The 19,832-nt window shown below is 33.4% G+C and overlaps 1 protein-coding gene across 1 annotated transcript in view; it reads left to right on the top strand.

Moving 5' to 3' along the window:
* The first annotated feature begins 294 nt into the window (after positions 1–294).
* LOC147073172 (uncharacterized) overlaps positions 295–19,832 on the top strand; it is a 33,564-nt gene continuing 14,026 nt past the window's right edge. Inside the window, exons 1-7 of the mRNA XM_085945616.1 lie at positions 295–415; positions 2,074–2,220; positions 3,017–3,192; positions 4,465–4,662; positions 8,351–8,557; positions 9,381–9,573; positions 14,803–14,971. Of these exons, the coding sequence (XP_085801742.1) occupies positions 295–415; positions 2,074–2,220; positions 3,017–3,192; positions 4,465–4,662; positions 8,351–8,557; positions 9,381–9,573; positions 14,803–14,971 (1,211 nt within the window). The remainder of the gene's footprint in view (positions 416–2,073; positions 2,221–3,016; positions 3,193–4,464; positions 4,663–8,350; positions 8,558–9,380; positions 9,574–14,802; positions 14,972–19,832) is intronic.

Here is a 19,832-nt window from a genome sequence, read left to right on the forward strand (position 1 = left end):
TCGTAGTATAAAGTCAAACAGGATGATGAAGCAAGCCAAAATATCAAGAGTGTTAATACCTGGGAATGTTGATAATGAAAATGGCATTTTCCAAAGAGACCTCTCTATCCGACAGTAGCGAAGAGTGGAGTTAGACTATTATCAGCCATAAATAGTGCACACTAAACTTTGTCAGGCATACGTATTTGTTTTCATTGAAATAAGACTACAATAATTTACAGAGGGTGCTGGTTAGTTTTAAATGTCGCGACATTGGTTTTTATCAAAGTAATAATATCATGACATTTACAGCCTATGAAACTGACCGACGTCTGGAAAAGCTGCAACAAGATACGAGCAGCCATCTTCCGCTTAGGCTTTGACCTCCGGAAGTTCTTTGAACCCTTGGACCCGAGGCGTAACAACATCATTTCCGGTGAGCTTTTCCGGGGGAGACCGCGTCCTATCCCATAATTTCGTCCACATTTTTTCTTCACATGAACCCATATCGCATTCAATAACTTACAATACAAGTTTATTTGAAAATTGATAGCGATTTCGAAACATATTTAGTATAGTTAAATTTATAATTATATAAAATAAATCTTCTTTAAATCTTAAAAATATTTCTGGACCGTCACCGTATATTCTTCATTTTTCTTGCCTTGATATATCTGGCTCATTTCAGAGGACCTCAGACGATGATGTAGTAAAGTTGAATTCATGCGTTGCTCAATTTCAAGAGTCAGCTAAACTGAAAACTGTCACTCTTGGAGCGGCGTTCGCATTCATACACATAACAATACATTTAATGAAAGGAAGGAAGGTGGAAGAAAAAACACACAGTATCAGCCTTAACACCAAACAAAATTGTCTGCATTTTTGTAAACAAAATAGAATATGCCAGCTTCCTGCAGTTACTTATTTGTGAATTATCTTTATCTAATCGATGTTAACTAATTAATTGTTTTAAAAAAATCTCATATTAATGTATGCTGCAAATTTATATGCAATATGAAATGACTTTCATCTAATTTAATCATTAGCCATAGTCATCTATCTATACACAGGTATACGCAAACCTCTTTCTTGTGTAAAATAAATATACTAAATTATTTAGATTGTTTGGCTAATTTGTACGAAAACCAAACAAAGGAAAATTTTCCAAGCCGATCTACAAAAGGCAGCAAAGTATTCAACTCGAATACAATTTTCGGTAATCATCTATTTGTTGAAATAGTAAATTGTAGGAATTGATAAAATTAATATAATATATTCAATATTATTTTTTTTTTAGAACTATTCATAACCATGTCCTTGCTTTTTCGTACAAGGATGTTGTTAGTAATTTTGAACAATCGCAAACACCCAGGCTTTGAGAAAAACACATAACTGTTTTTGTCATGACCGGGAATCGAACCCAGAACTCTCGGGTGGAAGGCCAACGCCTTACCCACTGCACCACGAGAGCCGCCCATATTAGTATAGTATGTTTATTTGAGAATTAAAACTTTATAAAAAAATTATATTAAAACGCAAGTATGTCTCTAACGGAACCGTTCAAAATGACTAAAGGAAAAAAAATCATATAGTATGTGGAATATCATTCCATCAGCCTGAATCTATCTACTGCTGGATGAAGGCCTTTCCAAACTGATTCCATTTCTCTCGGTCCTGTGCGTTGCATTGCCACGTACTTCCGCAGAACTTTATCATTTCATCGATCCAGCGGCCTCTAGGTCTACCTTGCGGACGTTTTGTACCTCTTAGATATCACTGGATGACTAAATTTGTCCAACGACTGTCCTTTCTTCGAGCTATGTGTCCAGCCCATTTCCATTTGAGGTTCCCTTATCCACTCATTCCTCTTTTTTTCTATCATTTTCAGATAAATATCGTATCTCAAATAAATGCTACTATTTTTTTTAATTCGTACAAAATACCATTTGACTTTAAGGCCTTTTTTGCCATTTGTGAATCGGCTTGACGACGTCGGCCAAATTTCTTTTGTACAAAAGGTTTCGCGCAAACTGCCAGACAAGTAATTGTTTAGATCATTCGAATACGTGATTAATTACTTAATTATTTTTCCAGAGGGGGACTTCATTTCGGTGCTCGGGGGGCCTCTGAGAAACCTGATCGGTCTAACTTATCGAGAGGTGGCGGACATTGCCGATTATTTTCGCGTACAGGATGGACGTGTTCTGTATGGCCAACTCTGCGATGTTTTACACGGAGAAAGTATGTTTTAAATTAAGATATTCTGAGTTTTTTCCTTTTCCAAGGCCAAGAATAAGATTTTAGGTAGGTACCCACGTACTGAACGGTATAAATAATTTTCATGCCTAGAATTTATATCGCCTTATCAACTTGAACAGAGGCCGATTTGTGTCTTAAAAACGGCCAGGTTTTTTACAAAATTGCTAGCCATTACTAACGATGTCTTGAACACTTAAAATAACGTAGTTTTATTTTAATGTGTATTTCTTTTATTCAACGAATAAGACACCAGATTTGAGAATGAAACATTCTATATACTGAATGTACACCATTTGAAAACATCTCATGCATATACACACTAGTTCAATAAGATACCCGTAGCTTAATTGGAAAATCATACTGGCGCGAATCCAGCAGATACATTCCCGTCGGGTGTTGTAGTTTTTTCTACGAAATGATTTTTTCTAGAGTGTATATGCATGAGATGTTTGCAAATTATGTAAACGCAGTTTTAGGTTGAATTCTCAAGAACAAAAAGAACAATAATTATTTTATTATTCCATACTGAAACACACTTTTCTTCGCATTTCGATTTGCGAAATTTGACGTATTTACCTCAGATAGAACGTAATTATTAGAAAGAAAGATAGATTAGAAATAAATAAATTAAGGTGAAATCGAGTGAGTTCGAATCCCATTCGATCCAACTTTTTTTCTAAAGTATGTTTCTATTTTTTTTAAATTCTAATTGTTATATAAAAATAAGTATCATTCAATGAGCTAAAAACTTGTTAAATATTTAAATTGTAATCAATAGAGATCTCACGGCCCCAATCGACTCCATACTTTAACGGTTCGACCGAAGGAAAGGACACACTCAAACACCAGCGATGCAAACTTTCGCAGGACGACGAGCGTCGTCTCAAAGTCATCATGTCTGCCATCGCATCGAGGAAACTTGTTTTACGACCCTACTTCCAGGATTATGAAATGGTGATCAAATTATTTATCTTATGCACAGTTAAACTATAGCTAAACAACTTAAGAACGGACCTGCGCAGAAGCACTCATCCTTTCGTGCGCATAGAGTAGGGATGGATAATTAGTACATCCTTGACCTCGGGCATGCTGACGTCGGTAGGTATTCATAAAAATTTTGTTTTATACATTCAATCGTATATTTATAGTTTTACAATGACAATTTTATTAAAAATACCAATTTAAAGACATTTTTTGTAAATTATAAAAAAACGGTTTTGGGTCTTCGATATATTTAATATGTGAGGAGCAAACATTCAAAAAGTGATTTGTCACACATTTTGAAAAATGCCGTTTATTGTCAATTCTGATAGTCCATATTTAAATCTATGAAAGGAAACCAGAATCAGTGTTCAAAGAACATTTTATCCTATAAAAAAATATAATGCCTTGATTTTCATTCAAATAGTGTTTTGCCCACAAGTTTCATGCAAATCGTGTTTTGTCCAAATTTCAAATCAAAAAATTTACCACTTCCGCGAATTTTGTATTATACAAAATACCAGGCTTAAAATTCTTTCCTTAAACAGTTTTATAATAAAAAAAACCATTTTGAGTACAATATGTTTTTCTTGATTATCTCAGCTCAACATCTGTGTGACAAATCACGTTTTGAATGTTTGCTCCTCATGTATACTGTTCACTTTTACTTATTACCTAAGTCATAATTTGTGTTCTCCTAATTATTTAATTAATAAATTGTCATAAAATAATTTAATTAAAAAATACCTGTATCAATATAATCAGTTGCTATGGGTTTAATGATTTATTTCCTTTCAAACTCAATAATTATCCAGTATTAATTTATCATAATAATAATAATTAAGATGTCAAATTATTTTCTATTGTTAATTATCGAATAATAATTGGACTTCTAAGTGAATTACTGAGAATAGAATTGATATAAATTAAAAACCTAATTTCGCCAGATTTGTTCTCTCAAAAAATGACAACACAGAAATCTTCTACACGCGACTACAGCAATTTCCTGTTATCGCCAAGATCTTGTTGTAGACAGTAGTTTAATAATTATTCCTATTTTATCGATTTGCTACGTGTAATACGGGCTTTTCCCTTCTTAAACGCTCCCGTACTGGTCAAAAACAGCCGAACTCAACCAAACATTGTAAAGTTAACGTTTATATTGTAGGACTACCTATAATGGGGAAATTTTACAAAATTAGCGATAAAAAAATTAATTCAATAATTTTACTTGAACATATTAAGGTGGCAAAAAATGACGGCCGTGTGACCTTTGCGCACTTCGCCCGCATCCTCAGCTTCGTCGGCGTGGTGGTGTCTCCCGAAGACTTGCACCTGCTGATGAGGAGGTTCGTCAGCGACTCGTGCAGCGTGGACTACGAGGAGTTCATATGTGAGGTTGCTAATGCGGCAGCCGCGGGCTATTCCGTGCGGCACCAGAAGGTGAATATGTCAACGAAGCCAATGTAGTGATATATATTCAATATTATACATAACTTTCTGACGAATTTTAATTAAACAAAAAAACCCAACCTAATTTCTTCTTTTTTTTAACATTATAATTAGCCACGATATTTTTATTCCTCATTACTAAAAAAATATTAACCAGCAACAAAACAAACAGGACGTCTCTATTATGGTGTCTATCTTTGCGATGACGTGATTGGTTGAAATGGATTTGACGCTGATTGAAAATAAACCTGCCTGGATTTGTCCATTATCGAAAATTAGTCCCATGTTTGCAAGGTTTTTTTAACGATTTGATATTGGATTTGGTGAATTGTGAAAATCATATTATGTGAAGCACCCTCAAAGCCCCTATAAAAAAATTGATTTGACCACTTTTGAAAATTAGCCCCTTATAATATATGGGAACAATATAATCAGAAAATCAAAAGTTTCAAAGACAAAAACGTCATTTCCTCGATGTATCGATCGGATTCCAAAAATGAACGATTCATACATAATTTAGACCAATCTCAGACAAAACCCTAAAAATATTTGGGCCATATGGTATTTGAACTCATCTCCATCGCAGTCGGCTGTGTCATTATACCCACTGGCTCAAATGATATCCAGAATTTTCTTAATAACTATGCACTTGAGTGTGTTATTTCCTAATTAAAAATTACAAGATTCTGCACTTCATAATAAAATCTGTGTAGGTTTTAGAGTAGGTACACAAATAACTCATTTAAACAATTTGAACATCCTAGTGACAATCATGCAAACGTTTTATCTCAGTGCAGTCATAGAAAATAAACCTCAAAATAAAAAAAGTGAATCTTTCTACAATTATTGTTGAATCTCCAATGCAAAATTTGCAATCATTGGTCTTAGTATAATATTTTTTCAGCCTCACCAATATGTTCTATTCTTTTTTTATTTACAAAAGAAAATAAACCGGTTGAATGGTATCAGATCCTAGTGCCATTACAGGCAGTGACGTCCTTAGACAAAATGCCGCCCCTAGGCAGTGCCAAAATGCCGCCACATTTTTTTATACTTATAGTACTTTTTATCATCCTTTCATGACTCCAATATCTAAGAAATGTGTTGTATGGATACATTACTAACAAGATATATTCCACTAAATCTAATTTAAATGCCATATCTGATTCAATAGACAATATTGCGAGTCTATGATTTCAGATAGGTACATTTTAAAATACACCTGACAACTTCCAAAACTCGCGAGTGACTGGCAAATATATTTGGTTAAATTTTAAATTGGGTACTTAAGTATGTAGGTACCTAGGTATATATAATTCAAATATTATTTGAAAATCTGCACGTGTCACTGCTGTTCACCGAGGACGTAACATCCAAGAACAACGGAAGTAAGCTAGACATCGCGAACCCGACAAAAAAATTAAGTCCTGGAAAACTTTTATAGTAATTAATACATTTAGTTTCCAACCAGTGAGCTGCATTTTTTAATGGAAAGATATTTCCGTTATTACTAAGTTTAGGTAGCTATTTATATTTATAAATAATGATTCTTTTCGATTTGCCGCCCTACGGATAACTGCCGCCCCCAAGCGACGCTCAATCTGCCTACCCCCACGGGACGTCACTGAGTGCAGGTGACTCATTTAGTTGTTGGTATGATTACTTTTAAATGAAACCAACATCGTTCCAAAGTGATTTCGTCGCCAGAAAAATCTGTCCTTTCTCTACCTACACTAATTATAAATATATATATTATAAAAATAGATACGACCAAATAGATAAAAGATAATTTTATAAGCTCACATGATATTCGGTAAACCTATATTAAGAATAACAATAACATAAAATACAAAGAAATTAGAAAAAAATATTTATAAATAACATAGATCAATGATATTAGTGGAATTTATGTCTATAAAAGGACAAAGAATAACAAAGAGAGAAAACACACTTTTTATTTACGATCAGGGTCGATTATACAATGTTATGTTGGAAATGGCGCGTTTAACGAAAGCAGGTGAGTAGGTCAACGGTGGAGAAGTGACTATTATAATTGTGTCGAATGACGGATCTCGAGCGAAATTAAAATGACTTCGGCTGACATTGTACAACACTACGTCACTTAAATTCCGATAGACAATGGAAGCCCACCTTTTAGAGTACTTAGGCTTGGAGAGTCAACAAAATAAACTATAATTTTGAAAAGACATTACCTATTCATCTGACACGTCGATTTTCTAAAAATGAAACCATTGTAGTGGTCGAAATGGAATTTTCGGTTGTATTTATGTTATTATAATATGAATAATTATAGCAGTGTATCCCGTTTAAACGTGCATGGATTTACTACTGACAGTCATATCAAAAAAATGTAGGTAAATGTACACATGTATTATCCTGCAGTTACTAGGTAGCATGCATAAATCAAAAAAGTTCGGAAGCTTCTGAATTTTCATTTCGATCTACGCCTGCGCAGTAGAACGATAGTGGCGAACCTGTCGGCAAAAAAACAATCTACACCGCAGACTCATTTTGAGGTTAACCGATTTTCACTACCTGTCAAATAGTACCATAAAATGACAACATCGCGTCTTGCTTACTAGAATGAGATTGGAGAGACTGTCCGCACTTTGACATGTAAACAGTTATTGTCGCGATAGTTTAAAATACACACTATTGCTGCTAGTAAATCAATGCACGTGTACAGGCGCTAGTAGGCTAAAAAACTTTACGCGCCTACTTTAGAAATCTATTTTGTTCTCTTTCGAGACGGTTTATATAATATGTAACATTATGTGGATTGCATAGGACAGTAGCGAGCTCAACTATTGATCGAATGTATGAAAATTAAGTACTTTCAGAACTTCGGGAGATTTGAACAGCTTGGAGACCTGAAGAATAAAACCTAGTAACTTTAATGCTTTATTGAAAGCTTCTTTTGTGTATCAGTGTTTCCCAAAGTGTGGTACGCGTACCCCCTGGGGTACGGGAAGAGTTTGGTGGTGGTATGCGCTGCACCGGGCGTTGGTTGTGCCTGGTGCAACAAGCATTAATATGACATCATACAACATCCATGCTAAAAGGTTTATGAAGAAGAGCAATTGTTGGAAATAACTTCAGACGGATTCTTTAAAAATAATTAGCAGTGAACTTTAACATCAGTTTTAACAGAGAAAGTCTTGAAATTCATTTTGCCTTTTCTGACTTCATATCTATGTGAAGTGTCTTTTTCAGCATTTGTAGACATTAAGTCAATAAAACGAACAGGTTTTTGGATGTGGAGCCGCATCTCAGATTAAAATTAATAACCAGGCAACCAAATTACGAGGACCTGTCGTCTCAACATAAACAATTTCATCCTTCTCGTTGATATATAAATATATTATTATGAATAAATTTTATTTTTTGTTTATTATTATTTTGTTTATGTACTAAAAAAAGAAAAAATAAATATATTTTGATTGTCATTAAAGTATTCATTTTTTTTGACGAGGGGTACTCAGTGTTACGAAAATTATAGAAGGTGTACACAGATGTCGAAAGTTTGGGAAAAACTGCTGTTTGCTAAATATAAAGAAAACCTCCATCTAACGAAACGGAATAATATTCTTCTTCAATATTAACATGATAATTTAAATATTATTTAACTAATTATACGATGTTTCCGACCTGTTTTCAGGTCAATGAAAACCCACAAAGAATAATCGACACAACGATTCCAGAAGTTACATCTAGAACTCTGACTAGTACATTATCAGAACCCTCTGGCGAAGACATGCGTCCAAACGAGTCCAACACGATCAATAAAATCAACACCGAAGAGATCATGAGAAGAATTCAGCAACATGTCCTGATTCACAGGATAAGAATTAAAGAATTCTTCGAGGTAAGTATTCTTTCGTATGACGGTAGGTTGTCAACGATGACAGTAATACAGAATCTCCGACTTGCTTATCACATCCTCTGGAAGTGTCCCCATATTATTATGTCGGTTGAAAGGGAAGAGCTTCTCAAGTCGGTCCGACCCTTAGTTGGACCGGTCAGGCATTGCGACTTGGTATCTACGAGGGAAAATTTCTCAGCTTTTAAAAAGTTTGCGGCATTTTACGGCGAGCGATGTCTTTTCTCTTCGAGAATTGACCGTAATACATTATATTATCGAAGTAGAAATCACGCACACTCTAGTGCACGCCAACCAAGGTCTTGGGAAGTTGCTCCTGGGACACAAATTTGAAGAGCGTATATCGTTCGTTACGCCATGGTATACGCCTGCATAACGGATGTGAAGACGTGGCGGGTGGTGGAGGGAAAAGAAAATGTCATGTCAAAATCACGTTTTTTTTTTTGTTTTTAGCGGTTGGCACTATGTATTTTCTATAAGAATGTTGTCTATTATCTATGATCTGCACGTTGGGTTCTATTCAAAATATTAACTATGGATGTCATGTCGCAAGTAATTGTAACGCACGCACACGTAGAAACTGTTAAAATAGTTGAAATTAGCATTAATAATTAATATTAATTCAAAATACTAATACATCATAGTTGGCACTCTTCTTCGGTGTCATTCTTCAGTGAATTTACAGAGATGGTGAACGTTCAAAATATTCTGCAAAATGACGAAACCATAGACTAAATTTTTCGCCGCGACAGCGTGACAGCCGGCGACATGTACCTCAATTTGATTCGCGCTTTAATGTGCATTTCAGCATTTCGATGAGCTCAACACGGGAAAAGTAAGTCGGATGCGATTCTGCCGAGGTCTAGACATGATCGGCGTGGGACATCGCAAGAACGTTTCGCTCTCGCCAGACGAGGTGGACGCCATCTGCCGCCTGTACGAAGACCCTCAGGACGGGACGCTGGTCTGCTGGAAGACTTTCACTGATGACGTTGATCAAGGTCAACTACTGCTATTTTACAGCGTGTTATTTTGAAGACAATTTCATTCAAACTTTATTTATTTTAACATTACAAATTATTAATTTAAGACGTTCACAACATGACATTTAGAAACAAATAAATATTATTAAAACAGTAGGTATTATATAAAAAAGAAATATATGAGTATTAAGTTATTAAACAGTATAAAAGTGTAATATACAAAAAAAATATAAGTAAATTAGATATTATGTAGAAGGAAGTACACCGAATGATACCTAAGCAGACCCTATTTTAAGAATTTATAAAACAACGTCCACCTATACTCATCCTCACGTAGGTAGAATATATCAACATCCGAAGCGATTTGTAATGTAAACGAATTTAGAAGAACACGTTTAAATCTTCAGTTGCAATAATTGTTCGCGAATTAAAATAACCAAAGCGTTGACACTAAACTTCGGTGTTCGTGTTTGAGGCTTATTAACAATATATCCTCAGAACAGTTAGAACAATCCAAATATGATATACCATCTCTTTAATTCAATGAATAATTCACAAGAATTTAAGAATGTAACATTCCTTGTATATTGAACATACATAACTTTAAAACACCTCACATATATAGCAACTAGAAAAAACCGATAGTCAGTAATAACGCAATTTGATAAGCATTTCATGCATGACCTACTAGTTTAAATTGTCGTAATTAGATAGGAGCTCGTAGCATAATTGGTTAATGCACAGATTGGCGTGACACCAATGGTTGGTTATTATATACGAGTTCAAACCCCGTCGAGTTTCGTATTTTTTTTCAAATATGATTTTTTCTAGTGGGTAGGTATATTATATCTGAGGTATTTTCAAGTTATGTATGTTCAATATATAGAATCCAAGTTATGAGGATTTATTTAGAATCTGACGGCTTTCAATATCAATAACTTAAAACCTTTAAAACCTATCTAACCAGGTATGGGATTAACAAACGCTTATTTTCATGACATGTGGTATATCGTTTTGATTCTCAGAAATACGTTATTTTTTTTAATATCCTGAGATATATTATAATAATATCATCATTTCCAATACCTATCGGGTTTTTGGGATCAATAAATAGAGCGGGGAATTCTGATATTGCACAATGCGCGGTGCGTATTGTTCTTTCAACGTGTCTTTGATACAAATATTTATAGTTAAAGTAAATATTCCTCGTAGAAAAAAACTGTAAATAACATCCATCCAGAGGAACCCATATAATATGCCCCATTTAGGAGCGAATAGGCTGATGATTTACCAAAGATGTTGAACAAACACCATATTTTATGCAGACGGACCTTTTAAATCAATAGAATGAAGCTGAAAATGCTACTGGGGCTAACGATTAAATCAATTGAAAATAATTGCATATTATTTTGAAGCAAGCTTCATTCTTGTGGCCCGTTTTGAGATAAAATCGCCTTCCATTTACTTTGTATACAATAAATAAACCGTATTTTTTTAGATCTACAAACAACAATGCGTAACTAAGTAACTGGCGATGTCAATAGCAAGGATGCCATTTTCTTTTTCATTTAAAAAGAATGCAATCATTGCTGCTGACACGGAGTATTAATTTTTCTATATTATTTGCCAATGTTACCATATTAATACAAACGTCCTGGAATCGCTAAGTATAGCAGGTCCTTAATACAAAAAGATTATCAAATAATTGAGGTACTGGTAAGTAGGTACAGGATATCCGATAAACATAGATAATTTTAAAAACTTGTGTATTTAGTTGTTGTTTTTAAATCACCACTTAGCTATTTATGAGTGAAAAATGATTCAAACGAGTAACCGCTTTTTATGATAAGTTAAAAGCATTTTATTCCTAAAATGTTATTGTATTCCATAAACTTATCTAGGTAGATATTGTAAAATATTGTTATTATCTCAATAGCAACGTAAGTACGTTGTTAATACGTTGCTAAGGAAATTATAACAAACCTGTGAAGATAATGGCTGTCAAAGTTTTTGAATACCAATAAGAGGGTAATTAGACATTTTTCGGTATATTAACGTAAATATCCTGAAAAAATGAACATTTTATTTAAAATTTTAAAGAACCACCTTAAATTCCTTCCCATACTAAAATTAAATCAATTTATGTAATAAAGTGTAGTATTGCACTAAAACAATTATTATACTTCTTTGATATTCATGTTGATGGCATACAAAAGTATCTGAAATATTATGGTAAAATAAATTTATACAAAAATAGTGCAGCTTTGCCCAGAAACTTCAATTGATTCTCCATATTTTGTAATTCATAACTCACAATAGACATTTTGTAAAATAGTGTACCCTTGTACTGAAGCAGCGTTATACTTTAATTAGAATGTTTTGTTCTGCTATTTACATTATTTGATGAACTAAAAATTCTATTAAGCATAAAAAAATATCAAATCATGTTAATAATAATAATGGATTATTTGAAAATAATAAGACATTTTTACAATAATGTTGAATTAGATATGTAAAATTTACAGTAACAGGTTTTACTTTGAAATCGATTTTCTCAATTTGGTCAGGTACCTTAGTATGCACCTGGAAAATTATAAACCTCAGTTTCCCAATTATACAAGTTATTAAATCTCTTTGTAATTTGTTTTATTTATATTTAATAAATAATTGCGTTCAACTGATTCGATCAATAATCAGTCGATAAAGAAATCGGGTTATCTTTTACTCACAGATAAAATTAATTGCGTGGTCTGGAGTTCAAGTTCGGTTGATTGTTTCTTTGATGTCAATAATTGTTTTATTCCTTTTAGATATTGATTATGATTGTTAATGAAAAATTATATAAATGTTTTCAATTAATAATGATTATCATTATTATTCTTCACGTAAACTTCTTATTCTTGCGGTGAAAATGTTCCCAATGCATTGTATGTAATATGTAGTGACATTGCTCCATGCTGGATTCTGGTGGGTGATACTCATGGAGTTCTTCATTACCACGTTTTTATTAACTCGTATTCTTGTGTGTTCATTACAATTTTTTTCTTCTTTGTCCAATACAAATCTTGCAATCGATTTTTAACTAACTTCCCGACTAGCTAGACATTCGAAACTTTTAGAATATATCAGAACACGATGACAATGCATTCTTTTATTACTTTTAGCCATATTTAAGCAGAATTGAATTCATTTTCAGTTAATTCTCTTTTGTATGGAAAGTTATTTCGGAAAAAATTCGTAAAAAATAAAACACTATTATTGGTTACTAAGGGGGTCCTAGCAACTAAATTATTAATATATACGTGCGTTACTATGGAAATCAATATGAAATGTCAAAATGACATTTCAGTATTCTATATTTATTCAGTATTTGTATCAACTACAAAAAAAAGTATTTATTAATACATATAATTGTCAAGTTTATATGATTCAACAGAAAATTTAAATACCTGGTATATTAAAAGTTCTTTTTATCTTGTGATTATTATTTTTTTGTATAAGCGTGTGGGTAGCTTTTGTAGAGATTAGGATCACACGGTTATTTTTTATTAAAAGAGGCTTGATATATTATTATTTGATATTTTGAACAGAAAATATTGGGTGTATTTATAAATATCGGACAATTAAGTATACTACACACGTGGTATACGTCGTAAGGGGTTGTAACTAGGGTTAACGAAGTGTTGAGATTTTGGGCTGTTATACGTATTATATTATGCTATAGCAAACTAAATTTCGGCGGTCTAGCCGCGTCCTGCAGACTATCCATTCCGCCAGCCCCTCTTGAAGAGTGTCGTTTCCGTATTAGTTTTTATAACTATCTGTTGTATTGGTGTGTGTGTCTTTCGGGTGGTGCAAATTTCTAGAAAGTTCGTTGATGGCTTTGATAAAAAATTTAAGTTAGGCACTATTTTTTTTTATACAAGGGACGCGGAGAGAAACAGCATACATTTTCTAGGTACTAAATTTAGTTCTGATTATGTTTGGGCTTCCGATGGGGAATTTGGGCATACATTTCAGGGTATGTATTCTTCTTCTTATTGTGCCATCCCCTAGCGGAGGTCGGCCACTATCAAGGCGATCTTATCTTTGTCGTCTGCTACCCGGAACAGTTCAGTGGAGCAGCCCTCGTACCAATCACGGATGTTCTTAAGCCACGAAATGCGGCGCCGTCTTCTGCTACGCTTCCCATTGATCTTTCCTTGAATGCCAAGTTGGGGAATGCTGTATTTTTGTCCTCTCATAATGTGGCCGAGGTACTGTAGTTTTCTGGTTTTGATACTACGTAGAACTTCTCGGTCCTTCCCCATTCGATTGAGAACTTCAACATTTGTCACCCGGTCAGTCCAAGGAATTTTAAAGTGCGTCTGTACAGCCACATTTCGAAAGCTTTAAGTCTCCGTGATATCTCTTGGTTTAGTGTCCTGGGTTGTTGGTGTCCAGTTTAGGGTATTTATAAGTTTGGTATTAATAACTACCCGTGGCGAAGGGTGGAGGTAGGCTGTTAAGATCCGCCATAAATAATGCACACTAAACTTTGTCAGTCATACGTATTTTTTTTTCATTGAAATAAGACCACAATTTACAAATGTTGTTATTAGTATTTAAAATTCAATTAAGCCCTACGAAAACCAAGCCATAGTAGATAACAGTCAAAAAATACTCGTTTATCCATAAATATCTAAAATTATGCAATTAAATCATACATAATTTTTATAGATAAAATAATATTTTTTATCTATTATTGTTTGGCTTAGGCAGGGCTTAATGAATTTAAAAAAATGAACCAACAATATTTATAATATGTATTCTCAATCCTACGAAAACAAATAAGTATGCATGAAAAACTGTGCACAATTTTGTTGTATCGCCCAAAATATACCAAAACTGTTATGGTTTGGTTTAGGCAGAGTTTAATTGATTTTTAATAACTAACCAATACCATCTGTAAATTCAAGTCTTAGTTCAATAAAAACGAATACGTATGACTAACAAAGTTTAATGTGTACGATTTATGGCGTATCTTTACAGTCTACCTCCACCCTTCGCTACTGATAGCAACATAAACTGGCTAATGAGAAGGTTTTTCTTTGAATTAATATACCAACTCTTCAAATATAAATAAATCATGTCCTGGTCAATCTCTCGCTGTTGTAGTAGAAGTAGAATATTAGTAATATAACTAGAGGAGAGAAAATTTCACCACGTAACCATATGTCATACAAATAAAACATGTATGTTTTTCAGTATTTACCATAAAGAACTTGGAAAAACATCCAGATATTGACGTCCAGTCCACATTGGAAAGAAGGAAGATCGAACCTAAGACTAATCATAACGTCATCCCGGAGGCGATAAGGCAACTCGTGGATTGTCACTCGATCAACTTGCGGCCATTCTTTGTTGACTATGATCGGTGAGCAACTGTTGGCGACAACAATTTATACCTGTTCATAATTTTAAATCTTTCATTTGGCGAACCTCTGTGTAGGTACCTACTTCAAATAGCGTAGTTATTAGTGATAATTTGCATGAATCATCGACGGATGGATAGCTCATAGGATAAGACCACTCTCCCAAATGGCGAAAGATGTGAGTTGTAGTTCGACTCAGTTCAACTTTTTTACTAATATGTGGATATGTTTCTGAGGGTTTTATTTTATTTTTCAATATGATAATTCGTTACAGGGGGGACATGCTCGTCGAAGGTCAAAATTGAGTTTTTATTGTATTTTCAAACCATGATCCTGGACACTCCTTAAACGTTGTAGATAATCTATTTATTTAATTTTGAAGCCTTATTATCCTTTGTAGTTATTTTAAACATTTGATGACTGTATAAAGTATTTTTGTTATATAAAATAGTATTCTTTTAAACCTCTCGCTCTAATGTTTTAGAATATAGTCATATTTCGGTACATAACTGTGCAGTGGTGTTAAGATTTTTTACGTTTATTAATTTTTAAACGCATTTATGAAACCATTAGTATAATTTCTTTTTTACTATTAATAAAATAATGTTAATAGTGCATTATCAAACTGACCAAGAACTCAGTAAATAGATTTTTGTTTGCTTCAATATTTATCTGGCGTAGAAATAATTTAAATGTGGATACATGGCGAACTTATTTTTTTTTTGTAATTTTGATTACCTAAGCTCCAAATTTTTATGAATGCCTTCACTTTGTCTTTTTAAATCAGTGAATGCATTAGTGGTCCTTGCATTGATTTATTCACTCATTTTTTTTTAAATATCAACCAAATACAACAAAATTATCGTTCCTAAACAAACTTGCGTCAAATTTCAACATTATGATTTGACCCTTTTATTCAGACTTCATTTGTCTCCATATTTTCAGACAGGTTTTCAAACAACCTTTTATAGGACTGTTGTATAGTTTATAACTAGCGGACGTTTTATATAAACTATGCATTTGCAAACTGCAAACCTGTGGCTATATTAATTTTTTCTTCAATTTTAAAAAAATTCAACATCTACATATTTAAATAAATATTTGTCACGTCACTTTCACTGTATGAAAATATGGATACTAGTTTTAAGTGGATTGTGTGAAACTTTTCTCGCCTCCCTTAGCAACTCTCCGCGTCTCTCAGTTTGGTTATCGCTGTCCTAGATAATACTTTTATCAAACTAAGTACATATTGTTGTACATTCTTTGTCTACATAGTATGATATGCGGTGTAAAAATACAGATATGATTATTTATAGGATTGTCTCTTTATATCATTAATTAAGTAGTTTTGGCTATTTATAGATCAGATAAACGTACGTTTCAAGGAATTTGTAACTATATTGTGTTATCGAACTATTTGCACTTGAAACCGTTATAAAGTTCGATTAATCAGCACACAGTACATAAACTCTGGTACTAACTGTTTTATTCCAATAAACAAGTACATAATGTGGCGCTTAGTTCAATTTTAGTAAGAAATTAATAATTAAATCACTATTACATTATGTGATTTTGACTGTAATATAAATTTGATCATTACCCTCATCTCATTAGCCGCTCTCGATCCACTGCTGGATCGTTGACATCTCCACTCTTCTCGGTTCTTACGCTAAACTTCATTATCTCGTGTGGCGCGTTTCTGTAATGCAACATGACTCAATTGAGTCGTCACGAGATTTAAAAGCGGACCTTTTAATAAATTATTAAAATATATGATAATAAAACTTTTTTTTTATAATCGTTCACTCGTAGTAGAGCGAGTTATTTTCACGTCTCTTGTCAAAAAATATGTTGTAGAAAGTGTTTCTATAGATCTGATGAAATTAAAAATAGGTGTACCTAATAGTTAGAGATAGTAAACAAGTACGCAACCTGCAAATAGCTAGCTTTTCTTAAACAATATGAATTTGGATTACAATTTTAAATCATGTTGAAATCAGTGACATCCCGTGAGACTAAGCAGGCCATGCGCTGCACAGAAAATTAATCAGATATGTACTTCCAATATTAAATTATACATATTTGATAGTAAATTCCTTGTACACGAATTTTTATTAGTGGAAGTATATAAGATATAATTATATTAAAGATTTTGATTAAATTTGCTTGTTCGTTTTTTATCGTAGTGGGTCTCAAAATCTGTGATTGCGTCGGGCCTATACGTCGCTAAATACGACACGGAATGTTAAGGTTTTGGGACTCTATGATTTTCTTGACAAATAACTTCCTTTTTTACTCAAAGTGGTATGGTTTTCTCGGCTGGCAACACTGCATGTATGTATCTAACCCAGGCATGCCCAACCCGCGGACCAAATGAAGACTTTTTGCGGTCCAATAATTTAAGTTTTCTGCTTTCTATATTGTGTTGCATTTTAGCATTCATACAATAAAAAAATCTCATAAACTTACCATATTGATATTATATTTTGTGAAATTCTTTCTTGTTGTGCTGCGTGCTAGTACCTGTTTAATGATTATGCTGGCTCCACACACTCCGTACTTAATAGTGACAGTAAAGATTTTTTTAAATTATATTAATGAAGTCACAAAATTAATTAAAGAATTCGATACCAGATTCGCATTTATGCAAAAGTATGAAGAAATGTTCAAAATATTCTTAACTCCTTTTAACGTAGAGGTGGAATCAGCGCCTCTAAATTTACTGATACAACTGCAATCAAGCACAAAGTTAAAGTGCATGTTCTATTCTAAGGGAATAAGCTTTCTTTTATCAGAAATATATCCTCGAAGATAATTTACCAAAATTAAAACGACTGGCAATGTGCATTACAGCAGCATTTGGGACTACATATCGTTGCAAATCGTTCTTTTCGAAATTAAATGTAGTTAAAATGTGTCGCAGCAGGATGCTCGATGAAAACACTACCAATCAACTGCGATGTGCGTTGGCTAAATTACGAGTCGATATGAAAATTATATCAAATAATAAACAAAAACAAGTGTCACATTAATTATAAGGTAATAAAATATTTTGAATAAGTTCTTTGTTTTTGAAGTTATACTTCTTTAGGCGCGTTTGAAAAATCAGATCAGAGTGTATTTTTGGCATATGACATGTAACACATAATTTAGTTTTTCACACGAAAAAAATCGCACTCGGTTGGATTCAATCCACGATTACTCGGTTATCAGCCAAACGCAATACCTTTACGCCACAGTATGATAACGCAATCGTGACGATTATACTGTATAATATTATAGTTTAAAATTGTGCCGTTGCCTAGGCAGCGAATTTATTATTCTCAGCCATTTGTAATTCCTAACATAAACAAACTATTAAACGTAATAGTGGCAGTTGTTACTTTTAAAATAAAAACAACGATAAATAATTATATAATTTAGTAATATAAGTTGAAGTGTATAGAAATAAACCAACGTCGTTCCAATAAGCGTTCCTTTTTCTTGAGTGTGTAATTTAACAAGATAATTAAGAGCTAGTCGAAGAATCTAGGTTATCACAAGTTTTGTTTTTGTTTTGTTACGCCAAAGAAGTATAACTTCTAACGCGCGTACATAAGTACACACACTGATTTTTTTTTATATGTGTGGCCCACCTAAGCTCAGTAATATTTTTTTTCGCAAACCCACTAAACGATTTGGGTTGGGTACCCCTAATCTAACCGATACAATGTGTGACTTGAGTCATATTAAATTGTTACTCACAGAAATGTATCATCCATTGGACGACGTGATCAATGGCACGCCAGCTCAAGTGTACGACGCGTGATCTAAGCGATAATCTCTGACAAAGGCGCCGCTTCCTTCCCTTATGTGTGCGGTGGCCACGTGCCTCTGCACCGGCCGACTTTTGATTAGGCCAGAGGTCGGGGACCTTTTTATAGCATTACTCGAAATTGACCGGAACGTACCGGAGCTCAGATATAATCCCCGAAAGTATCGCTCTGTCTCGTGGAAAATATAATTTGACCATCTGATCTACCTAGGGGCCTAGGAGATGTACAAATAATCTAACACTCTCATTTTTTATAAAATATACATAAAATTAGATAAACATGTTCTTATTTTCGGAAAATTATTGAGCGCTCCGGTTCGTAAAAGTTTCCATTTCATGCGCTGAATGTATATTATGATATTTTAGATTAAGTAAGGTAGGTAGATATAGAGTTGGGTTTCCGGAATTCTCGAGAAATTTTCGAGATTTTTGATCCCGAATCTCGAGAATTGAAATTTTTAACATTTCGGGAAATCCTGGATCTCGAGTATCTTTTCTCGGGATTCGGGATTTCTTTATTATCAAATATTAATAATTGAAAAAACGTTTTTTTATATGAAAAAAGTGGACATACAATACAAAATTTTCAAAGACTGATCGGGGTATTTAACACAATTAAGTCAACGTCGACTCAAAGTGAGCGTAATTTTTCAACATCAGGTAATTTTGTACCTTAAAAGCGTGCGCGATTCTCAGACGCAGCGATTGACAGTGTGTGTTTTTTGAAATTCTATTTTAATAAGTAATGTTTTGAATTATTTTTGTTTTCCTACTTCTATTTGTTTGTCTTCTTACATAAATGAAAAGAAACATATTTTTTGGAATTTGTCTCTTTTTACATTGATTTTCGGGTTTTTTTTAAATTTCCCGATATCTCGAGAATTGTCGAGAACTCTTTTCTGGAAATCCTGAATCTCGAGAATTCAAAGTTACATCATTTCGGGAAATCCCGAATCTCGAGATTGAGATTTTCTCGGGAAATACCCAACTCTAGGTACAGATATCGGGTTGAAACACATGTTTAGTTTCTCCTTTAATAGTACACCATT

This window comes from Rhyacophila brunnea, unplaced genomic scaffold (assembly GCF_057557595.1).
Source record: "Rhyacophila brunnea isolate RB1 unplaced genomic scaffold, BYU_Rbru_1.0 scaffold_18, whole genome shotgun sequence".
Lineage (NCBI taxonomy): Eukaryota > Metazoa > Arthropoda > Insecta > Trichoptera > Rhyacophilidae > Rhyacophila > Rhyacophila brunnea.